The sequence below is a fragment of the Micromesistius poutassou genome (genome assembly GCF_964030765.1).
Source record: "Micromesistius poutassou genome assembly, chromosome: 5".
In the NCBI taxonomy this organism is placed as follows: Eukaryota; Metazoa; Chordata; class Actinopteri; order Gadiformes; family Gadidae; genus Micromesistius; species Micromesistius poutassou.
The window spans coordinates 9201278-9226681 of NC_140275.1; the positions used below are offsets into that span (position 1 = coordinate 9201278).

A 25404-nucleotide genomic window follows, 5' to 3' on the forward strand; every position below is an offset into this window, starting at 1 on the left:
ATGATGACACCTGGACCTCCTCCATCGGTGGAGGACATGGGTGGGGTGGGACAACGGGAGATGATACATTTAACGCTGAGAACCAAATCGAAAAATAAAGCGGTGACAGTGAAAAGGTGGTTGAAGAGAGGACTCAGAACTAACCGGAGCAGAACTAACCGCACTGCGTATTCCCTCACCAGGAGCTGGGGAATCAACAGACTACAACAAATGTTACAAGTGCCAGGTCAAGGGTGGAAGTTCAAGCTGTAGGTCTTCTGGCCAACACCTAGTGCAACGATGCAATAGGTGTTTCCATGTAGCACGGATGACCGTCTTGGCTTTGTCAGTGTGGGGAAATTTTACGAGGCTCTTAGGACAAATAATTAGCAAGAGCGATGAGAAGAAATGTCACAATATATATTACAAGAAAAATAACTATTTTATAATTTATGTTCAGAATTTATTTTTCTCTGTTAAAAGGTGGAGTGAATTAGTTTGGATTAATAAAGATAAGTAGATAAGCTGTTATGGATACTAAGTTATGGTTCCAGTCTCTTGCAAGACCTCACAGTCAAAGTCAGCTAATCTGCTTGAAATGGATGACAAGGTAATATATTTCCCTTTCAAGTTGTCTTTAGAAATATATATTGGTGACTGCAGAACAGCCCTTTTAAATCCTACTTTTTTTGCTTCCAATAGATTACAGGTATCAAGTTGACTTCCTCTTGAGAAGGATTAGCTTTGATGATTCACCGCAGGTCATTTAAATAACCAGTCCTAAAAAAGGCAACAGTCTGAGAATCCAGATATAATTGTGTGTTGTGCGTCTGCATGTTTGCAGGCGCAGACATGCAGACGCACGCACGCGCAAACATGCAGAGATGCGCGCACGCGCAAAGATTCCAGATCAACTGCAACTGTTAACAACCTCAATAATGTCACTGTTGAAATCACTTCATAAAATACGATTTTATTGCAATACATCGAAATTGAAAACACATGGGGCAGACAACTCACTCACACGTTCACTGTCAACATTTGAAAACATGTTCCCCATTACATTCACTTTTATGCATTATCAAATGTTATATTGAACAATGAGTGAGAATAATCACATTATATCAAAAACAACATTAAATAAAAACCTAAAGAACAAGTCTGACGCCCCGTACTCTGTGTTGATGTGTTGATGTTGTGATTGTGTGTGTTTGACGTGAGCACCGGTCGCCTCTACTCCTGGTCAGAGGAAGACTCCTGACTCTGGACGCCAAGCAATCTGCGCTTCCTCGTGGGGGCAGAGGCATGGTCTCTGGGGACGCTCTGATCCATGGGTACACCACCACACACCAGATCACGCCCTGCACATCAGACAGGCAGACAGACAGAGAGACGCAGAGAGAGGGAAAGGCAGACAGAGAGTGAATTGCAGAGATGGAGAACAAGGGAGAGAGAAAACCAGACTCAATTCAATACTAATAAATTAACAACTCAACTCAGATGTTAGATGTTAGTCTTGTTTGTCGTTATTTCTGTTGTTTAAAACCTATTGCCAGGATGTACTACACCCAATTGAGTCAACACTTGCAGTATCCTTTTTATTGATTTATTGAAGTACCAGATGTCGTGGCAAGTCGCCATATATCTCGATCAACTTCTGTCAGCAAGCTCATGGAACATCCTATCCTTAATCTGCTCTTTTGAGTGTCTTTCATCAACAGGTCAACTTTGTGCAACACCACCAGAATTCCTCCCCCGCAATAGGTTGTCCCTCAGCAATGTGTGGCAGATTTTATGACAGATTATACATCAGATAACCTCTGGTGACCCCCAACAGACCCATCATCGCCACTGCCCTGTGGGCCTCATCTGTAGATACAGACCACATTCCACACCATCACAGCCAAACACCTCGGTACAGCTACTAGACAGGAAACAAACCAGGTCACAAATATGTCCAGATAGACAGAGAGCCTCACACCGCAGTGGTCCGGCGCCGCTGCCAGCCTTACAGATTCAAGAACGAAGCGGACACAGAGGTGAACGCTAGACGAACGCCCTGAAGGGGCAAGGCTGACGGTTTTTTTGGCTGCAGACATCCCACTTACCTGATTGGGAGAGTCGGAGTGCAACAGCAGGTTGCGGATGTATTCAAGTGATACGATGTAAGCCTTTAAAGGTTAAACAAAAAAAAAAAATTCTACTTTTTAACTACTTCATCCCAAAGCTTTTGATGCGCCCTCCCGTACGTTTCCCATTCCCTCAAGTCACACCACCGCTCGCGTAGTTACAGACGTCATAGATCCATCCGTCCCACTCTCCATCAATCCGGGCTGTCTGAGGGTTGACCCACACTCAGCCTCTTCCCTCGACCACAACCAAAAACACAAGAATCATTTACATACTTGGGTTTTTTTCAGACCACTCGCTCATTGTCTGACGATTTTTGTTCATGCTCTGATCTGTACAAGGGCCTGACTCATGCAATGCACCAGCATCTCAAACACATTCCCTCTGTCCTCCCTGGCACACAGGGATCCACTCTGCCACCAAAGCAACGCAATGTTATTCAAGGGATTCCCCCAGCGAGAGCGAACCAGTTTACAACCTGAGCCGCTGCACAACGGTAGATGAAGCTTTTGTCACGTTATCCCTGTGATGACCAATCAGGTCATCTGAAAGCACTTTACGCCCCAGGGGTGAAAACCCATCGTCTTTTGAATGGATCTGAATATAGTTTAAAATGAAGCGTGATAGTAACTGGTAATGTAGTAGCAGCGGTATAAGCAGTGCCATTTGTAATATGTCGCATCAGGTGGGGTTAATAGACACACTATAATTAATAGTGGTAGAGTCAGCAGTATAGTATCAGTAGCAGTCGTGAGCGGTAAGTAGGAAGCAGGAGGCAACATTATCACGCGTTGTGGTAATAGCAGTAACGTTATCAGTAGTATCAGCAGTATTTAGCAGTAGTATTAGCAGAGTTAATACTCGAGTTCCCCCGTGTGACGGATGCGTTTCCCGCGTCCCACGTCAGACGCTTGGCCCGGAGGGAAAGGTCAAAGGTTGAACGCTTTCTTTTTTTTCTCTCTTTCTTTTGTTCGTCCTTTTGCCCTGTAATTATTATTTATTTCCAGGCCTGTCGATATGAAAACAGCCTGGGGGCGGGAGGGTCAACTCGGGTCAAATATGTCCGTAAAAATTATAAAACCATACGGCCTGATATACGGACTGGTTCCACCCGACGTTCTTTCTAAAAATAAAAAAAAAACAGAAAGACATTGAAACTATAAAGGTGTACTAATAAAAATAGGACCTACCATAAAAAGCTAATTCAATCCTAAACAGATATTAAGGCTGCACAATAAATTGCGGTCTCTTTGAGGATGGAGAAAGCGGTTTCTCGTGAAAGTCCTCGTAGCAAGCTGCAGGAATATATATTAAGAGAGAGCCAGCAGGTCAAAAAATAAAGTAGGCCTACGTGTCTAGACTTGCTCCTTTAGGCATAGCCTCGAGACGACAGAGTGGGCTTTGGGGCCGGGGAGATATGACCAATTACATGAATATCAAGAGCACTATAGCACCGCGGCGTCGTTAACGACGACAGGGCCGACGAAAAAGGCCACCAGTCAGCACTGTAGCAGAGCATCTGGCCAGAAGAGCACAGAGCTCAGGCCAGGGCCCTGAGCTCAACCCCGAACTACCCGTCATCCATCTTCTCCAGAGCCCGGGGAACCAGAGGGGTCAGGGCGTGATTGGGGGGGTGGGGGAGGACAGAGAGATAGGGAGAGAACCGGGAGAGAGAGGCGTGGGGGGGGGGAGGGGGGGAGGGGGGTAGGGGCAAGGGAAAAGCTAGAGCAACTGAAACTGTGTGAGACTCAAAAACAAAAGCCCCAAAGTAAAAGCTGTTACACGTTAATCCAGACCTCCTGATGCAACTCGCTTTCGACGTCAGTGCGTTGCTGCAACATAATGAGTCTTTTGGGGTGCAGCCTTCTGGCGAGCACACAGGCGAAGCCATTGAGAAGGGAGCCAACATGGTTACCCCAGCAGATTGCGGCCGTACTGTAGGGGCTGGCCGGGGGTTCCAGATGGGGGGGGGGGGGGGGCATGAATCAGCAGTCGTGAAATCGCGCCTGCGCACCCCCTTGATGCAGGAAGAGGGGGTGGGGTGGGGTGAGGGGGGGGTGGGACCACCTCAATGCCTCGCCGGGCTGAAACAATCAGGGAGGACCTCACTGGGTGGGTTCATGACTCATGACGGCGTGGTGTGTGTTTCCCAGAAACCCCGGACCCAGGACCCAGGACCCCCCCGCCCCCCCCTCGGGGTACAGCACATTGTGTATGTGTGTGTGTGTGTGTGTGTGTGTGTTTTCTGTGTTTGTTTGTGTGTTGACACCTTCTGTCCCTCTATGATTGTGTGCTTGTTTTTAACGTGAGCAGAGTGTAACGCGGCCGGGGACTAGAGTAGAGTCACGGGTCTTGCGAGGACGTGGTCCGCGTCACTCCACCTCACTCTGAGTCACATCAGGACCCAGATGGAGCGACTCGGACGGGCTGCCTCACACCCCGCTTCCCCCCGCCCTGCTACGTGTGTGTTACGCACATGGCAGGGGGGGGGGGGGGTGATTGCGCACATGGCAGGGGAGGGGGGGGGGGTGATTGCGCACATGGCGAGTGCTCTGTCGTAACAACAGTACGACAGCTCTGCTGACACAGGAACACGGCCCAAGGGGGCCAGAAACCTGCAGCGAACACGCAGCTCACTCGGAGAGTCAGCACCCGATGCTGCCGTTGTCTTTGTGCCGTGCGGCGGGTTCAGACCGGTTCAATGGTCCGGTTTGCAATTGGGTTCTAAGAAGCAATCACTGCTATGAATATAAGCCATATAAATATTTTAAAAAAAAGACACACATACATAGACACACAGAGAGAGAGAGAGACACACACACACACACACACACACACACACACACACCTGTGATGAGTATGGTTGGCTGCTGAGATGGCGCGATCCTTTGACTCGTCTCTTCTTCCCTACTGACGCCTTCGTCGTCTCTGTTGCTGGGTGGAAACGGAAAGATGGTTTGACAAACACACAAAGCCGGCATTAACACACAGAGCAGAACTCATCGGGACATAATTCAGCTTGTGCAACGGGTGAACCGGCGTCAAACATGATCCTCTACTAGAGTTTCCAAGTGTGTCGCAACAAGCAAAAATGTCCATCAGCTAATGGAATCAAAAAACACATTTGTTTAATTTGGAGACTGCGTTATAAGACTATTAACAAATGCAAATAACAAGGAAGCCCAAAACATTTGAGAGAAATGCTATCTTTAAATGGTGGGGCTGAAAATCATCAGTTTTACAAATGACGTTCTTTTTTTATAGCACAGGGTGGATGGTAGATGGACTACAAGCCATCACACCCTCGGCTCCCTGCAGCCAGGACACTTTCACTTCAGCCAAAGCCATTTTGAAGTCGACACCGAGCTCAAAATGGTCGGTATCGATACAGAAAGCAGCTGTACCACAGCTGTACCACAAAGACGATAGTCACGGCTGACATCGGCGGAGGAGGCGCTTCGCGCTGACCTTTGCTCCCCCTTGTCCTCGTCCTCCTCGTCGTCGCTGTGTGCAGCGCGCTGGAGCTGACGGACGGCGTCCCGCAGGCCTCGGATCTTGGCCTTCTTTTCGTTCAGCACCGCGACGAAGCGGGAGTAGAGCTTCCGCTCCGTCGCCTCCTTGTGTTGGACGTGCTGCCCCAATCTGCTCAGAGCGAACGCACGCACGGACACACGCGCATCAGCCTCGCGGCCCTGTCTGCTACCCCACTGCCATACACAGGCACATGTTTACACACACACACACATACAGAAATACACACAAATAAACAGACACACACACACACACTCAAACTCACCCTCAAGCATTCCCAACGTAGAGATAATTGTTGAGTTGTTTCTCAATATAAGAAGACCAAATCCCAAACAGATATGAATTTCGTTATTTCTATTGCTACACTAATGGATTTCACAAGCATACGTTTGCCTGAAGGAAACAGTAGACGAACAATAAAACCCAAGTTCCAGTTTGAAAGTCATGGTCAATGACGACGAAATGAGTGGTTCATAGAATCTAGAGGTAATGTAATGCAGGAGTAAACATCAGTGATGCGGAGGCCAGGGTGGGTCGCCTGATCCTCTCCAGTTGGCCACTAGTCGGGCCGTTATGCCGGGTGATTGATTACTGTTCCTCACAGCTAATTAGGCCAAGGGAAAAAGAAACAGGCCACTGTTTGGGGAAAAACAAACATAAAAACACGACTAGAATTGATGACTGAACAGTCGTGTTCAGCAGATGGTTTCTCTCCTTTAAGAGCAGAAAGGTTTGTGTTTCTTCTAATAATATACTATAGTCAGTAATAAATATATGTTTTCTAAATGTTGAGGATGTTTCTAGACGGTTCTATTTCTTCTAATAATAATATAGCCAGTAATATACTATCATTATGTGTTCTGAATGTGATTTATCTTTGTGATCTTAGGCTGGCTTTACACAACAACGCTCCCGGGTGCCTTTCGTTTAGACGGCGACAGCGTTTTCGGGGGCTTAAAAACGCAAAAAAATGAACCCACCCTCCAGAGTGGAAATCTTAAAAACGCTCCACCGTTGCGTTTCCGTCTAAAGGGTTAACAAGGCAAAAGTGTGCTCTGAGCTGCTCACGCTGGCTCTCGTCCCGTACGCGTTTGTCACGTCCATGTGCAGCACAGGCAAACCACAACAACAAACATGTCGGATTTCACACACATTTGCGTCACCGTGTGCACGCAGATTTCCACCCAAAGACGCTCGTCTAAACGCAGAATGAAAAGTGGGAACGCAACGCCACTTGTGCGGTTTGTGTTCAGATCGTTGTCGTGTAAAGCCAGCCTTACTCTCGGAGGATGCGCTGGTGCTCGCGTTTGAGTTGGCGGTTCTCCTCCCGCAGCTTGGTGTTCAACAGGCCCAGCTCAGTGCCTTGCCGCAGGGTCTGGCCAATCAGCTCCTGGTTCAGTTCCAGAGGGTCCGGGGCGGGCTGCAGCTCAACAGAGCCTAGTGGTATCTTTACAACACACACACACGCACGCACATGCACGCGCACACACACACACACACACACACACACACACACACACACACACACACACACACACACACACACATTTAACAGCTATGCACAATGGTGTACCTAAGGGATTACAATGCACATTATGCAGTTAGCACTATTACACGCTTTCTAAGCAGTTTAACAGTTGAAATACAATACAAAAAAAATAAATGAATTCTGTGATTTGATACTTTCGATATCACAGTAAATTGTTATTATAGTTCAGACGATGAACTACTACAGTTCATTGACAGCGTTGTGCAATATTTGTTTCAACGTTGCTCTTGGAGACCGTTGACAAGGCGCTTTCTTCTGCTGTCAGCTCTCTCCTCCCACCCTCCCACCCACCCCCACCCCCTCCCACACACACACACACACACACTAGACAGACAGACAGACAGACAGATAGTGCCCTGGGAAACCAGAAGGTGGTCAAGTGCTAAACCTTTGCGGGGCTGCTGCGCTTGGGGTCGCCGACCCGCTGCCATAAAAGCAGCCACCTTCAAACACTGTCACAAAATACTTGTCATTTTTGTCCAGGCGGGACGCTGTCCTGGCAGGCCAGACAGCTGTTGCCTCTGCAGCCTGAACACGCTACCATGAGTGGACACTCACCGAGCCCCAGTCTTGCTCCCTCTCCCCTCCCTCCGTCCGTCCCTCCCTCTCTTTCACTCCCTATCCCCTCCATCCCTCCCTCTCCCCTCCCTCTCTTTCACTCCCTATCCCCTCCATCCCCCCTCTCTCTCTCTCTCTCTCTCTCTCTCTCTCTCTCTCTATTTCGCTTCCTATCCCCTCCCTCCCTCCCTCCCTCCCGCTCTCTTTCGACTCCCTCTACCTCTTCCTGATCTCTTCGTAAATCAAGGTCTCTTATATATGGCTCCATCTATTCATCTGTCACATGTAATGGGACACAGCCCATGGTTGTATTACGAGCCATATATTGTTGTTGTTTCAACTACATATTATGCATTAAACATCCTAGACAAAACAATAGAATTAGTGTATTGTTCTAGCCTCTGGCTTCTTAAATAACAACGCTCAAATGCATACTAAGGCAGTTGGCACACAGTGAACGCAGGCGGCCAGATGGTGCTGATAATGCGATCCAATCCGCTGGGCTGCTAACATCGGACAATCTATGTCCCTGTCGCCCGCCGGCAGCGTAGGTGTTTCCAAACATCCGTGGAAATAGCCGGGAAGTGATAAGGGCAATGATGTGGTCTGATGCCATTAATATACAGAAAGAACTAATCCAAATGATATATTTTTATATATATATATTTATATATATATATATATATATATATATATATATATATAAATAACATTTTATTTGAGTTGTTCTAATGGAAAAAAGGACACTGAGGAGACCACCCAGAACCTAGGAAAAAGACGCTTCCCAGGGTCTCATAAACATCCACGGCAGAATGGAGGTTTGTCACAGTGATCCAGTGCAGGTGTCCAGTGGGCACCAGCAGTGACTCAGTGCGCTTCCTAGAATCCAGAGGGGCTGGCTCCCTGAACTCCGGAGACACGATACAGCTGGAGGGACCGCACGGAGGGAGCAGACCAGTGCGGACAGCCCTCATAGCAGAGGCGTCGTGAATCAAGGCCTTTCTTTTAGATGGTTTAAAGCACACAGAGATACGTGACTCAAGTCCACACAGCGTGGTTCTCGTCTAGCTCGGCATGAGTGCAAGAGTGGGACAGTGAGTGACGGCGCCATCACTCAACGCACTTTTGAGTTATGTCCACCCCACCTTGTGCATGCGTGTATCTTATACACTTTGACAGTTACAGTAAGTCAAGCACGTGGCAAGCTTTGATCTCGCCTCATCATCCCCCTCCCCCCATTTTTCTCAACACGCCTACTCTGTTATCTCCTGCTGCACGTCAACGTCATGGAGAATGTCGTTCAGTCATGAATCATCTCATGCAGGGATAATGTAAGGCCTTTGAACAGCGAGCTACCAAACCCCTACCATTTACACACTTTTATTTTAACGTAAATCTGCGGCATTATAATAATAAGACAGTGCCAGCCCCCACTGTGATGAGAGCCCAGAGTCTATGCAGTAACGTTGTGGCAGGGCCAGGGCTGTCCGCACACACACGGGTCTGTTCCTCTACATTCCTGGGCCTCTCTTTGGTCCCCCCCGTCGAGGCTGTTTGCCCAGAAAGGGACTTCTTCCAAGTCGGGGGGCCGGCCTTCAGCAACACACACACGCGATGCGGTCAGGCGTGGACCACCACCTAGTGTGGTCCACACTCGGCGACCGGAGGCATTCCGGGTAGGGGGTAGACACATGACATCCACTGACTGATTATCCAGCGCCTTCTCTGCAAAACGCCGGCAAATCTGGCGGTGAACACATCTACTCACGTAGACGGGGGAATGAGGTCCGTGAGGGATGTTTGAATATTATTATTTTATTATTATCGATCCGTCTTTAAGGAATGGCGCCGTCATCTCTACTGAAACAAGCACCCTTTCCCGCCTGCGTTTTCCGCAGTTTAGACAAAAGGACCGTGTTGATCTGGTGAATAGTGAAGCAGAAGTTTAAGTGATTTAAAATGACAAAGGAAGAAAATCACAGGTTTACGTCTGATTGTCAACATTTGAATCCAATCCGCTAGGAGAAACAGGATGTTGTCTTCTCCATATTGGCCGTTGCCGCTGTTATGGCAGACTCCGGTCTCAGTCACCCCCAGCGAGTCGGGAGTCAGGCCCGATAATATCAGAGTACCATCAAATGTTTTCCCTCTCAACTCTGCGGGGGGAGGCAAAACAGCCTTTCTTGAGACCCTGCCCCCGCACTACATGTCAATCAGAGCCAACTTCCGCCGAGATCACCCCGCCCCCCCCCCCACCCCACCCCCTCTCACCGACTATCGACGATTATCAGGGGGTTCCTTTTTATTTGATCATTTTGATTAAATCCTAAAAAAATGGACAGAAGCCATTGATGGCAATCATCTTGCGTTCCTCTTGCGTTTTTTTTTCACTTGCGAGAGCCAAACGGAGGACGAGCCACAGCCAGATTTCACCCCAACAGACAATCGAGGCAACGTGACAAGACGACATGGCGAGATGCGGCGCTGTGGAAAACAACGGTGGGCCGGGGCAGAGTTTCCAGACGGTGACAATCCCCCGCCTTCCTCCTGTGTGGAAGTGATACAAGCCCAAAGGTCAGAGGGCTGTGTGTGTGTGTGTGTGTGTGTGTGTGAGCCGGCGGCTGCCAGCCTGTGGGAGGTCATGATGGCATGACTGGCCCGAGCGTGCCATGTCCTCATGCAGGACTACTGTGGACCGCTGGCACCCACACGCGCGCCCACCCACAGGTGGAGAGAGACATGGGTGGACATCATACAGCAACTCTAATGAATGATAATAACAGATTTTTTTTTTAAGCAATGAGATGAGAACAGGCCGGCTAAATATAGTATCTGATGGGTATCAGTTGACGGCGCGGTGCCAAAGGTTTGTCTATGTGTCTGTGTGTGTGTGTTTGTTTGTTTGTGTCTAAATGTAGGTGTGGAAGGGAAAGTCAGAAGGACCCTCCATCCCCCAGTAATATTACCATAACCACTGGAAACAAAGCTCTCCGTATCAGCCCCCCCTCCCTCCCTCTGCTGTGTCCTCGGGTGAACTTTCCATCCCATGGGATCACCAGATATTCTTGTAATAACACGGCTACAGCTTTGCCTAATTCTTATTCAAATACGAGCATGTGTCATCATTTTATCGCCTCTATAGACTATATGCTACATAGCTATGTATGTATGATATCAACATCAGTCATTTAACGCGTGATGCCGATTGAGCATGTAGGAAACACACAAAGATAAGCAGCTTGGCGTTGTGTGGGAGGTGGCTATGGCGATAGAGCAAGGATCTCTCTCTCTCTCTCTCTCTCTCTCTCTCTCTCTCTCTCTCTCTCTCTCTCTCTCTCTCTCTCTCTCTCTCTCTCTCTCTCTCTCTCTCTCTCTCTCTCTCTCTCTCTCTCTCTCTCTCTCTCTCTCTCTCTCTCTCTCAAGCACCATCTGCTTCCCAGACCTCTCTGTGCAGAGGCGTGGTCAGATAGCGTGCAGGAAGTGAGGGGCGACGGTGGGCAGACAGAGGGACAGACCGGCCCTGATAATCCACTTGTTTCCGTAGAAGGTGGGCACACTCTTCCACAGCCCACCACAAGAGCGATAGAGGGGGACAATACGGCGACCACAGAGCTTTTGTGTCATATGAAAATCTGTTTTCTCACACACACACACACACACATTGGTTAAGAACTACACACACATAAAAGGACGTTTAAAAAATATCGATGTAGGGTCAAAACACTGCATACCACATCAATAATTTCCAGTGGAGCCACATCAAGTGTCCGAACTCGGATAAACAAGAATATGCCGTAGTCAGACGCAGATTGATGGATCCAGTATACAAACATGAAAGGATCAGAGGCCAAACACGGGCACGGTGAAGATGGACCACCATGGAGACACCACCGGTTGAAGAGGATGCTATTGAGGAAGTGTTTTATCTCTGAACTCTGAACATGGGGGAGGTGTCTAACAAAAAGGCTAGTGAAGGGGCATGCTGCAGGATGAGAGAGGGCTGAGGAGATGAGAGTTTGAAGGGATGGACGGACAATAAGAGCAAGGTCAAACTGTTAAGTTATACAGACTGAAGGAAAAAAACAAAACAACTAGAGCAGAGGAAGTACAGCTGAGTGGAAACAAGCAGAAACGACCAGAAGAGCTACCACACTGCGCTGTTGAGATCGAGCGAGAGCCAGAGCCCAGAGGCCTGCTGAACAGGACTCAGCTAGAAGAGGAGCAACTACAACAAGACGGCCTGGAGAGGTTACAATGAACGGCATCTGTGAACGGACTTAAGAGATGCAGAATATGTCTTCAGATCTGCTGGTGAATGGACGGATGACAAGACATGCAGGGTCAAACCAATAAAAGGCAGGTTTCAAGCAGAGGCAGAAGAAACAAACAATGAAAACTTTAGATTTTTTATTGGCGTAGCTAGTTGTGGCAGGACCCTCTAGCCACGTGCCACCTATCAGCTGACAGCTAACGTGGTCCAATCAAATGCACGTACACTGATAGGCAGTTCAATTTAAGACCTTCCATCTCACACACACACACATCTCTGCAAAGTTTAGTGGGCTGGGTTATCTGATGTACCCCATGGGGCGATTGTATAACGCTCCCTGTTGCTAAATGTCGGTATGCTGTATCTGACATCTGTTTGTCATGCTATAAATCCGACAGCAGGGAGCACCCTGCAACGGTGGACCCATATTGCAGACCTTCAGTGAGTAACCATTACCATACCACTGTTTCTATTTCATCCAATACATCTGTGACATGAGTGATTTCTGACAAAACTGCAAAAGGAAAAGAGAAAACAGAATATGGCTACAGAATATGGAGAAAAGATGAGAGAAGACTGAGAGCTGGTGAGAAGCCTCATACTGAGAAATACAAAAGGACATTTGTAGATATCAGCCAATTCAAAATGACTGCCAGCAGCAATAACAATATCTAGCAGCTTACAAAGGATCAAAAGTTGGTTTTCCCTTAATAATTAATTGAAAAAGTAATTATTAAAGAAGTTTCTTAAAACCTCCAACATGGCTGAAAAGCAGCAAAGAAGGAACAAAATAACAAACAAACAACTGTGAATGTGTGAAGATTCAAACCTTCATCTAGTATGTAATGAATATGCATGATATTAATCGTTGGTAATATATTTATGGAACGCTCACCCAGACAATCACTAGAGCTAGAGCAGAGTACGTTGATCTGAAGCATAACAAAATGAAAGGGTATTCTCTGCCTCTTATCTTCAACGTAAGCATAAAGCAGATCAACGTGCTATATTTGTCAGAGTTACAGCATTGATTTCTGCCCCTCTGATGGAGAAGCAGTGGCGTCACTAGGCTGTTTTATTTGGGGCTAAAGCCCCGGATCAAATTGAAATAGCCCCGAATCTATTTTTGTTTTTAAAAAATAAAGGGACTGCGGGGGGGTCTGCGGCGATCCCGCGGCAGACCCCGTCAACTATCTCATCCTCCCGCAATCGCGCGATACCCCCCACTGAGCCCCGGATGTTTAAGAAACCTAGAATCGCGCCTGTGGAGAAGTACTTAAACAGACATTAAGGAGGAGTTATAGTCTGGCTAGGTCGTCTTAAATACCTGCTTAGGTAGCAGGTTAACTATGAAACCCCTAGTTACACATATCATTACACGTTCTGGGGTCATATTCATAAAATATCAATGTCAGGTTAAGTTCACCACCTGGTTTGTCTCTGCACTCTATTTAGTTTTCCCCTAAAAGGAAGCTTGCCTCATTTTGCTCATTTCTCTACCCTCAAATTATCTGGCTAGGAAGAGCCTGTTTAAGTTTCTATGGGGCATGGAAAGAAAAGAGCCGAGGGAAAACCTGGAGAGAAGGGAAGCAGGTGTGAGACAGCGGTAGAGTAACTAATACATATATATATATATATATATTTTTTTTTTTCCTTGATTGCACTAGCGTCTAAATAGCAGAGGAGGAATGAGTATGGCTTTTGTGACTTGTGCATCCTTTCATCCACGATATGGTAAAAAAAAAAAAAAAAGGTGCATGTCCATATCTCAGTTATATCTTGTTACCGGCTTAACTTTAATGGCCAACATGCATTCACCGTTGGCCAAAGGGGAAAAAGAAACCTGGGTTGTTTGATCAAGGTAGAGCAGGCCATAAATCAGGACTTTTGTGGCATCCCAGTGATCCTAACCCCCTGGCATTGAGAGACTGCCCCCACGCTTTCTAATGCCGTGGTCCCAGGACCCCCAGTGACCTGTAGCCCGGGGCTGATAGCGTGCTTCCACTTTTTTGGTGAAATTCAACATAAATCTGGGTGAAGCACAAGGAGATTGACTCCATTTTAGGAACTCTCAAACAGAGTGAAGAGTTTAATATATTTGTTATGGGTCTGACTAATTGAAGATTTACTCAATTATAGATAGTAGGGTTCTATTTAAAGTGGCATATGCCTGGAAGAAAGGAGAAAATTATAATGTTCAACACTAGTACAATGCAAACAAATTGTCAGATTCCTATCAGTAGCCTGGGGGTACCTTCCTGCAATCCTACCATAATACTGGGGGGACTGTAAACCTTATCTTTTAAACAGCCCCCTGTAAAGCGAAATACTTCCTTTCTGCACTATTGCATGTTGTTAGGAAATGCATGTATCCTTGGGGAATAAGGATGGGATGAGTCAACATAGTCAGAGATTCACTATAATTTGGGCAAGCAAACAATTAACTAAACCTACGTATATGCTACTATATGAAAGTAATTTGCTGTGAAAGGAAAAGCCGAACAAACAGAACCCAAATTGGCCACCTCAGGGGCCGTAGCCAATATAAAAATATATATTATGAACTCGGAGAACCCAATTAAAAGATAGAGGCAGGATCATTTAGTGACGAGGGTGTTTTACTCAAATGCTAAATGTAAATCCCATCATTACGAATCAGATTGCAAAGTACTTCAACACAATCACCTTCTGAAATATTTGATATGGTAGGCTGTGGAATGAACATTAATAAGGTAGAAGGCAATTCGACACCTCCATCTTTATAAAGGACAAGATAGCCACCTTATTAAAATCCACCTAAAATAGCATCACCTGTGTGGTTGCTTACCAAAATTCCTTTGCACGTCTTCTCATATGACAGATGGCAGTTATCTGGTGTGAGGTGAAAAGAGTAGTTGTCCTTTTCGGCTTTGCGACTTCCTCCCCCTCGTCTTCTTTCCTCACCTTGCACCAGGGCTTGATGAAGATCGTCCACATATCGCTGCCTGTCAACGCCCATGTCACTCGCCTCCCTTGTCACTTCGTCCTCGGAAACTGAACGAAAAATACACAGTCGGTCAGCCTTCAGGGAAAAACATGCTTTCGGCTACAGACTCAAACATAAACATGCAACTATACAGTAATGTGTGAACACTTCAAAGACAGTCGGCAACAAAAATGTTAGGATCAAGCAATTCGCTGTTGCACAGCTGCTCCCAAAGGGCTGAAGGTCCCAATTAACTTAAGCTAAACACAGAAACAAAGAGGCCTCTACAGAGGCTCACAAATGACAACTGCTGTGCGAGTGTCCACATATCTGTCAAAGCCAGCACATCTTTGCCTATCAGCTGTGCAGATGGAAGGCAATAGCTGCACCAGTGTGCCCGGTTTTGCTACAGATGCCTTTACAAGGTCAACAGAAACCGCTACACATACAATGATAGGTCTTGTACAAGTTGAATCCATCGTGTACACCTGTAAGCTGGAGCCCAGAAGCGAAACAGAAAAGAATGAAACAAGGTCAATGTGGTCCCTCTACTAACTAATGAGTCAATAGCTGTGTGCTGGGGTTCAGCCAGGTGGTTGCACAGTAAAGACCTGCTGACTGTCAGACATGATGACAGCTCGGTAGAGCCAAAAGTGAATGGTGTTGATCGCGGGCCATGCTGCAATACAACCATAGCCTGTATAAACTGACTTTCTTTATTACCTTCAATTGGTCTCTTGTTAAATTGAAGGACTCTTTTTTTTCTCACACTTTTTTGTATTCATACATCACGTGGACCCATGCAATGCATGTTTGCTGCATGTGTGCTGGGTTTGCAGCTACCTTACCTTCGCCTATCCAGGCTGCACTGCCGTCGCTGAGGGCCAGAGTAAAGCCAGCACCCAGGTCTACAGCCCATTCCGTCCGTAGGAAGTAGGGGGTGTCTGGGTGAGAGGCCACGTTGATCTTGAGCACTGTGCCACTCATTGTCTCTCCATGGCCTTCAGACCTGCAGAAGAAAATAAACACTAGCCTTCAAGACGGTGTGTGTATTACCTATGAGGTCTTCCTCAAACTGCCGATGACCATCAAGATAACATGCTGTTGATGTTGGTCATGATGCGCAATACAATGTGCATGAATTACATTTTAAAAGGTAGGTTATTGAAGCAAATCACAGACAATAGCACAAATTAGAAGCCTTATCGTTACAAGAAAATGATTTATCGTGAAAATAAATGTATCTGATTTTGTTCTCGTTAGTTCCAAAAGGAAACTGCAAGAGATGCCCTGAAAAGATGTGAATCATTGACACGCTCTTCCCTACATGCCTAGTGTCTTCTGTAACGGAAGCCCTTCCTGGAAAGAGGGATTTCCCTTTCCTGTTCCTTGTGAGCTTCTCTTGTCAGTCAAGTGAAGCCCCTTGAGTCGTTACCGGTGTAAGGTCGATACAGATGAGTTTGACCTGACTCAACGCGACGTGTATTAAAGAGTTGGAGATAGACAAGGTGCACACCATTTGGGATAAGGTGCACATGCAATGTGTATTTTATAGAAAAATAATTATAATTCCACTCTCCGAGTCATACCTAGCCCGAAAACACCAGGATTAAATTACGTTTCATCAATCGGCAAGCAAGCCAGGAGGTATTTTTATTTGACTTAAATGAATTCTATTAAATTGAATTTGTACATGGCTTTATATTGACTTTTGACAATCCACTTTTAATCCTTATTTTTCAATCTACTTTTTATATATGTACTTTGTTTCAGTGTCCCCCTCTGAGACAAATGATTCTTTATTTTTCACATATATAGATAACTACAATCGCCCTTCTACGAGAGTCCATAGTAGTTTCAGCAATAACCACCCTATTTCATCACGGTCAGAGGTAGAGAGGGAAGCTGGATAAGCAACAGCTGTTTAGGGGTGTACTGCGCTTAAGCTAATTCGCTAACGTCCCTCTGCAAAAGTGCAGAGAGCCACAATGTGACTTTACTCCGTGAAATCCGATTAACGATTGAACAATCCCAAACAGAAAAACAAACAACATGCATGCGGCCGTCTCTTTCGATCCCGTTCACAATGATGAAGCGAGCAAAACTTTTACTTGATTGCACATGTCCCGGGGAGAACGCGCGATTAGAACACCTCCGCGCCCAAGTGAGAGGCGAGGCGGACACCACCCCCTGGCCTAACTACAGGGCAGCGCGAGGGGAGACGGACGGAAAAGGGACAGCTAAATTGGCAGGTGGCCAAAATGGACATGTCTGAAAACTGAAAATGAGGCCCCTTCGCAGAGCGTGCCATAACTTATTACGTGGCTTGGAGGTTCCTTTATGTACAAAGGCTCTCTGAGAAAAGGGATGACAGAGCAGATGTCAAAGAGGATTCAAACTGAGGGATGTTGCAGAGGCAAGACACATACCTGCATGCAACACACACACGCACACGCACACACACATACATACAGGACCTCCGATTAAAGTTGACCCCTGGTCCTTCAGAAACGGAGGTGGGTGTGGCCTGAGTGAGGAGCATCAGCAACAGGTTTGAGGAGTCAACTTTAACCTCATAAAAGGGATCCCAGCTACTCATTAGTAACTGCAGCATCTGCTCTGCAGGGATGACGACCTGCCTGCAGTAATGGCAGAAGTACACGCCAATTAAATAAACAGATCGCACTGCGAGGAACGGCAGATGGAGGCTTTCTCTCTGCGACGCAGTACCGCTCAATGAACCATTACAACCACTAGATGCGCGCAACACACAGAGGTCCAGGTGTGCGTGACACAAAGGTGAAGACACGCACGCACACACACACACACACACCATAATTAGAGAATACAATCTACTTCCCACACATAAATTGTCCGGGAGTGTCCGGGATTTTTTGGTTATTTCAAACACTAAAGACACTAGATTGCTTTTGACATATGAGTAATACATTTTGTCAAAAGCAAAACATGTGTTACATGCCTGTAGGGTCTGTCCATAATGACCTTTGCTGATCTCTGTACTGACATATTCTGCACACTACCCTAGCTCCAGCAACACGTGAAAGATACCTGGTCACTTTTAAATGTCTTCAGTATCCACTAAGGATGAGTAGTAGGTGAAAATCGTTTTGGAAGAATTTGATCAACTTGGCTATTGCGTCAAGGTGCAACCATTAATATGTGAGATTAATGGTTTGTTAACAATAAAGACACACTGTGGACCTGTGGAGTAAAGCACTGTCTAACTGTCTAAATGTTGTCTAAATGTAAATGTTTAAAATATAAACACGTTTTAAATGTGACGAAGATGCTGGTGCCGCCGCATTGTTGCAAGGAAGGAGACATAATTGTGTAGGACTTCCACAATAATTGCCAACCAAAAGCGGACCATAAAAATCTCACGTCAGACGTCTGGGAAAAGGATATTCTAGCAGTAGCGTTATTTTGGAGGACAGATATCTTCAACATTTAACGTACTGTATCTGGGGGCGGGGGGGGGGGTGGAGGGGGGCATATTTAATTTGTCAAAATCAAACCTTTTTAATTGAGAACAAAGCAGCAGAGGCGACCACTAACACACAGCCCTCAGCCTCATGGTGCTGCCTCCACTGATGCTGAGCAGCCCCATTTCACCGGAGGGGGAACCTCTAACCGGGCGGTATAAAGAGTAGAAATAAATACAACGTGACCACAGAGACGCTCACAAGTCGATTCGTCGGCTAAGATAGTAGTGTGTGTCGTCTCAAACTGTAAAGTAAAAAAACCACTTGAACTTCTTACCCAGCAGCACTGCGTGGAGGGCGTGCGAGAGTCCGGAAGTGGTCCGGAACATTTTGTATCGCGTCGATTGTTTAGTTTTCTCAGCCAATCGCAAACCGACACGTCACTCGCGTGGCTAGTACGTAACCCCACAGAGCCGGAAGAAGAACGGGTGTGTTGATGTGTCTTTGATTATCAACAAGAATGGTAAGATCATCATCGCTGCCGTCCGTGAGATAAGATTCACTTTGGCTTGTTGAATAGTTAGTCGGGTGTAAAAAGACGCATGGGTGGGATGTGCGACACGACGTCGTGGATGGTTTCCTTCTTCACCAAAACGATAGCCGGGAGCTAATGCGCGGAGCTAATGAGAACTGTCAGCTAACGATCTGAAGTTGTGGTTGTGTCTTTGTGACTGCTTGTTGAATGTGTGTGTATATATATATATATATATATACACACACATTCATATATTCATACATTCATATATTCATACATTCACATTCATATATATATATATATATATATATATATATATATATATATATATATATATATAGAAATAAAGTACCTGTAATTAAAATACATTGTGCGATGGTACCGTATCCAGTTAAACGTATGCTTGTACGCATGGGTGCATGGATGCACATGCATCAGTTTAGACGAGCGAGTTACACCGTAGTCCGGTGTGATTGTACCGTGCCACGTAGCTGTGTGTGTGTGTGTGTGTGTGTGTGTGTGTGTGTGTGTGTGTGTGTGTGTGTGTGTGTGTGTGTGTGTGTGTGTGTGTGTGTGTGTGTGTGTGTGTGTGTGTGTGTGTGTGTGTGTGTGTGTGTGTGTGTGTGTGTGTGTGTGTGATGAGGCTCCAAACGTTATGCTTACAGCAGACTTGGTTCATACAGCTCCCCGACAGCAACCAGTGCAATGTTGCAGATCGTTGATATCAGTGTCATTCGTGCATGTCACGATATAACTTGATCATATTGATTGATATAGATAACTATTGATCATTTAAATGACCTAAAAAGCTGGATTTAAACACTTCTGTTTAACACTTAATACGACCTTCCACTGTTCTTCATTGATAAATACTCCAATGTCGACACAACAATGAAAAACAGTCAAATATTGTAAAGAAGTATGGAACCGTGTTTGTGTAACAAACCCAGCTGCTATATTCGGTGGTCCAGTCTCTTATCGATATATATATATATATATAGATATTGAACATGTTTTATATTGATATTGATCAAAAGTCTATCATGATACGATATTTTATTGTTTTATTGCCCAGGCCTATATTAACCATAACCCAATCACTGACGCAATCAAAACAATAAGCACTATTGCCTGATACATTAATACATTGGGTCCTTTTTGTTTTGCAGTCTGCTATTTTCAACTTCCAGTCGCTGTTAACGGTGATTCTTCTGCTGATATGTACGTGTGCCTACATTAGAGCGATGGCTCCATCACTGTTGGAAAAGCATAAGACTGGGTATGATTCCACACATGTTGCAATGTTTCAAAGCACAATTAACAAAATAACTAACCAAGTCTATTCTATTTTTTATATCCAAACTGGCTGGGGTCTATTTGCTTATAATGATTGATAATAAAGAAACCACAAATTAATTGGGGTCCCATAAATGTTTCTAGAAATAATAAAGCAAAAGCTCTCATTTTCAAACACTGATCATACAGTGCAATTTGAAATGCTATCAACATGCTTGATGGACTAATTAAATATACAATTTAATGGTTTTGTACCAAGGGATGCTTTCTCATATTAGGCAAGTAGACTTTTAGGACATAGTAAATAACGAGCATGCATAATAACAGCATGAACAAGTTTTCTAAATGATACTGCAACATCTTGGTCCTAAAAAAACACACATTCTACATGCAGTAATAACATAAGAACATAACTATATAAGAACATAAATGAATGGCAAACATGCCAATTCAACACAATAAAATATATATTTGTTTATAGTAATGTTGCATCAAGATCTTTTCATTCATCAACTCTTATCATAAAAACCAAGGCTGTCGTATCAGTACTATTCATCTCTTCTTTATCTAGACACTTGATTTAATATAACTTGGTCTTTTGTTCTCTATTTTTTTCTTACAGGCTTCTAGGTATCTTCTGGAAATGTGCCAGAATAGGTAAGTGATGTTTTGGCTCTGCCCAGACCTGGTGTCTAGAGAATAAGATGCACTGATGGCATTAAATTTGTGTCCCGAGAGTGATCACTTATGATTGTATTTTGCGGCGTAGATCCAATGCACTTTTGCATTGTTGGGGTTATGCCTCTTATTAAAAAATAAAAATAAGACCTATCACTTCAGCCAGCCTGATCTCCAGGCTGAATTGCATCGGGTATTTGGCCAGAACAATATATTTTGATTCTTCAGTGCATCTAGAAATGCTTAGAATACAGGCGTTCTCATGCCTGTATTCTATGCATGGTCCATTGTGTTCAAGACACCAAGTGGAATTTATTTAGAAATTTGTCACTTGAATACTTGGTCAAAGTCAATGTCTTTTCTGCATCAGGTGAACGGAAGAGTCCCTGGGTGGCTGCGTTTTGCATCGGTATGGCTTTTAGTATACTTTTCATGCAGTAGCCCGACCACAGAGTGCGATAAATGGACTGGATTCATGACGGACAACAATAACATGGACAGAAAAAAAAACTCCCAGGGTTTTAACTTCAATATCATGAATGGAGAAGGGAGGTCCATCTAGACGCCCTCCTCCTTGCCATGGAGAAATAAAAATGTGTGCGAGGAGAAGAGCTGTATGAAGAACAAAATGGGGGCTCTACCTGTGTGTATTCTTATGTGCACAATGTGTATACAGTGTACCAGCTGAGGGGTTGGGGCCAATGTTTCCTCTGTTGTTTCTCTTTAAGAACGTCCCCATTGGTCGTGCCTCCACTGTTATGTTGGGGCACACCTCGTCCAGCGATTTCAAATGTTTGACTTTTCCAAATAGATGGACACTATTGCTCCAGTTCAATTCTAACGGTATAATTGAGGAAAAGTAAAATCTTAATGACAATATTGGAGAAATACTGTTTTTGTTTTTTTATCTACATCACATTGCTCAATATATTATTATCATTATCCAAATGTACCTTGCCCGCCAACGATGTTGCTTTTTAATCAGACAGCTCCATTATTGGGATAAAGTAGAAATATGTTAACAATCTTTTCATAAAATGTGATGCTGGCCAATTGTTGCTTCAAAACCTATCCTTTTTTTTCTTTTTGTTTCATTAAGTTTTGCAATATTTATTAAAGAACCTTTTGAAATCCACTTTGACTTTTCTCTCTATACAATCTTTGTAGGGGTTTTCAGCCTGCTTTGGTCAGCACATTATTAAAGTTGGTGGTGCTATTGTATTTCCTCTTCAGCCCTAAAAGAATGACAGAGCTGGCTTATTTCTGCCACTGTTCTCCTCTCTACAGACTCAATTGTTTGCTGCAGTTAAACCAATATAAAAGCCTTGAAACGACAAAGTTGAAAGCGTAAAAAGTTCAAGAATTGCAGAACTAATGACTAAGTTAATTAACTTACTAACAAATGTTGATAGTTTAATCAATGATGACTGAATCAATTCCGCACAGCCTGCATCCCTCTGTTTGGGCGTGTCCATTTTGGCCTGTACTGGTTCAGATAAAGCATCAAGCAGAGGCTGCCCGTAAGGCTGTTCGTATCAGACCGGTGACGCAGGGACTGGAGACAGAGTAGGAGAACACTTGTAGTCACCGGCTCCTATCGCCCAGAGAAGAGATACGGGATGACTAAAGGGATGTGGCGCGGCTCCACAAAGCTAATGTCTTTGGTGAGGATGAAAGGGAGCAATGGCTGTTGATGGTGAAATCAATGTACGTATAATTCAGCGAGATTGAGCTTTGGATATTATTGTCTTGCTCCCATGCAGATATGTGAAAAGCTTTATTCAGAGAGCAGTTAGATGCTCAGCGAAAGCGGTCAAACTCTATTATTTTCTAATTCAATAGTTTGATTCCACCATTTATCTTCATCCTATTTCAATGTCACATGCGGTTTTTGAACAAGGGTGTGAGAAGACTATCTGCCAGTGGATTTGGTGCTGAATGCCTAGAGAAACACACACAACCATTCACTTTGTTTTTAAAATGACCAACAGCCTCTAGTGGTTCATGGGTAATGTATTTCTATTGGCCGGTCAATATTTACACGCATCTGATGCCAAGTGACCAAGCACAGAGAGAAATAAAGTCTCTCTGTGCAGTGTGACACTGTATCTCTCCATGCACACACCCAGGACTCTGCTGCAGTACTGCCAACACAGGGAGGCCAGAGAATTAAACCGCAATGTTCTTCAGGAGTCAATCACGTAGTATACGATAGTTTCATATCATTTAAATAAGCATACACCCAGCATTACAAAACCTCAATAATGGGAATAGAGATAAAAAAACGGTTTAAATATAATTAAGTAGCAAAAACATGTTAAACAAGGGAACAGTTAGCACAGCAGATGGCACAGCAGGGTGCATGCAGTGATTTGACATACTTTTACTCTAAATAGTAATTGGGTAGCATCTTAACACTCGCCTTAGCAAATAAATCAATATTTCAGACCTATTACTGTTGTTTTAAAGAGACAAAGAAGATTATGTTTCAAATAATTGACTACATAAAATGTGATCTTACAAGCTTAAAGTATGGTAAGCAAGCAGCCTACTTGAACCTTTAACTTGCGTGTGTGTGTGTGTGAGTGTGAGTGGGGGGGGGGAGGGGGGGGGTGGATATTGTATAACCCTCAAAACAGATGCTTGGGTTTAACTACATCACTTGAGATACAAGTCACGTACCAAACAGAAGTAGTCTGAATGTTTTTTAGATCATTTTCAATCAAGTATATGTGTACTACTATTATCAAATGAAATCTGAATTGATAATTTATGCCATAGCTAATTAAAACATAGTTGCTTCATTGGCCTGGACTGAGGCTATAAGTGCATTAAACATTACTGTGCCTGATTGCACAATACTGTGATGCAGGAACAGTTAAGACATCTCAGGCTTCTAGGAAACATGGGGCCTCTGCTTAGAGCTAATGAAATTGATTGTGAAATGTGCTACGAGCCAACAGTGAATGGCACCTTCAAAGGGAACATGCAGGAGTTTGTGGGGACATCTCAGACTCTGGAAGGTTCTACTTTTCAATAATGAACAATGTACTGTTCTGACTGTACATGACTGTACTGTCATGTTTCTGGTCAATGACTATTGCATATGTAATGAATTAAGATGAGCCAAAATACTTGAGCCTTTACTTATGTTGCTCTTAGGGTATAACCCAGTGCATAAATCTTTCGTCCTCTTTTAAACGACGACTTTACAGGGTCTGTAATCTGTAAAACAGTCTGGGCTGCTATTGCATCAGAAGATGTTTCCATGTCAACTTAATCTTTTGGCCCTTTATAAAAAAAGGATCACAAATGTTTCTGTAAACTATTAAGTACTTGGAGATACTCTGTAGTCATTTAGCAGACACATGTTAAGGATCAGGTCGGGGTTCCACATCTCATGCCTACAGGTACAGGTCTGCCGTTATTGGGAATTGAACCCAGTTTCTTTCCACTGGGAGTCGAACACCCTATCCTGTGCTAACAAACATTGTGTGCATCCCAATCGACTTTTTAGAGCCACACACATTGTGGTGAATATGTATATGTGAATGTGTTTAAGATGACAATACTACTCTTGTCACTGTGAATAATATCCATCCCTCCCTAATTAGGACATGTGGAAAAAAGGCCAAAGAAAGTTTGACCATGAAGACGTTCACAGGCTTTCAAAATATCACTATCTACAGGGGTACACCAGAGAGTTAAGGTTGATGGTAGTTTGAGGTTTGAATCAACAGCAAGGAAGACTATAGCCTTTAAAGCCTCAGTGAACCAATAAGCCACAATTGTTTACATCCATTACCCAAAAGGGGGGTAGTTTAGGGTCAAGTAAAGGCTGTGTTTTTTAACGGTGGCTAGTCCACATTGAATATTCATAATGCAACGCATGACGTACCCTGGTGATCTCTTATCTTCTAATTGTAATAATTCCACTAAGGATGCAGTTGCAGCCTTTGTGTGCTACTCATGAATACTTTATTTTTCAGCAACATAATTTAAAGTCTCTTCCATTTCAAATCATATTATGTATGTGCCAGTGCACCACCAGAGACATTGAGCATTAATTTTTAATAGTCTCAAACAGATTTGATAATTCCTTTCAATATTCACTTGGGAAAACAATAGGCCTTCCCATCTTCAACGCCCATGGAGTAAACTCAGATATGTATGGTCAGTCAGGTTATCATGTGCCTAACTACCTTCATCCATTCGGTTTCATTTTCCACCAGGAGAGAATGCTCATTTATAATCCTGAAATTGACCAAATTGACCAAACTTTGGATTAAGGTTAAAGGTAAAGGTAAAGCTTAGGCACAACTACGAATCAAGTCATGTGGATTGAAAGGAACTTTGCTTCAGCAAAATCATTATGGACGAGCAAATAGAAAGATTGAATGAATGTCCTTCGGGAGGTTGAGTTGTCACTTTACAGTATTGATTGTAACGATGCGTTGGTTATCTGAGGTG

The 25404-nt window shown here is 44.5% G+C and overlaps 2 protein-coding genes across 3 annotated transcripts; one reads left to right on the top strand and one right to left on the bottom strand.

Moving 5' to 3' along the window:
• Window positions 1–988: 988 nt before the first annotated feature.
• Window positions 989–18791, bottom strand: LOC311343649 (DNA repair protein XRCC4-like). Of its 2 annotated transcripts, none has more exons than XM_084468564.1 (7): window positions 18763–18791; window positions 15831–15991; window positions 14845–15050; window positions 6921–7087; window positions 5578–5751; window positions 4958–5037; window positions 989–1340 (listed from the first exon to the last, which is right to left on the bottom strand). In XM_084468564.1, exons 2-7 carry the CDS (start codon window positions 15967–15969, stop codon window positions 1213–1215), a joined length of 894 nt encoding a protein of 297 aa, XP_084324690.1. In that variant the 5' UTR covers window positions 15970–15991; window positions 18763–18791; the 3' UTR covers window positions 989–1212. The 2 variants fall into 2 exon arrangements, with proteins under 2 accessions (XP_084324690.1, XP_084324689.1); XM_084468563.1 differs by having other exon boundaries at window positions 4958–5043.
• A 106-nt stretch (window positions 18792–18897) lies between these two features.
• tmem167a (transmembrane protein 167A) lies at window positions 18898–22062 on the top strand. The gene is made up of 4 exons (XM_084468362.1): window positions 18898–18948; window positions 20130–20239; window positions 20879–20913; window positions 21305–22062. Exons 1-4 carry the CDS (start codon window positions 18946–18948, stop codon window positions 21373–21375), a joined length of 219 nt encoding a protein of 72 aa, XP_084324488.1. The 5' UTR covers window positions 18898–18945; the 3' UTR covers window positions 21376–22062.
• The last annotated feature ends 3342 nt before the right edge of the window (window positions 22063–25404 follow it).

Bases quoted from the DNA above. Each gene is read 5' to 3' on its own strand.
- LOC311343649 (XM_084468563.1), bottom strand. From the start codon at position 15,969: ATGAGTGGCACAGTGCTCAAGATCAACGTGGCCTCTCACCCAGACACC. The intron at 15,051-15,830 runs GTAAGGTAGCTG...TTTTTCGTTCAG, and splicing joins TGCAGCCTGGATAGGCGAAG to TTTCCGAGGACGAAGTGACA. The intron at 1,341-4,957 runs GTGTGTGTGTGT...TCTGATGTGCAG, and splicing joins GCCAACCATACTCATCACAG to GGCGTGATCTGGTGTGTGGT.
- tmem167a (XM_084468362.1), top strand. The intron at 20,240-20,878 runs GTATGATTCCAC...TTTTTCTTACAG, and splicing joins TTGGAAAAGCATAAGACTGG to GCTTCTAGGTATCTTCTGGA. The intron at 20,914-21,304 runs GTAAGTGATGTT...TTTCTGCATCAG, and splicing joins CTGGAAATGTGCCAGAATAG to GTGAACGGAAGAGTCCCTGG.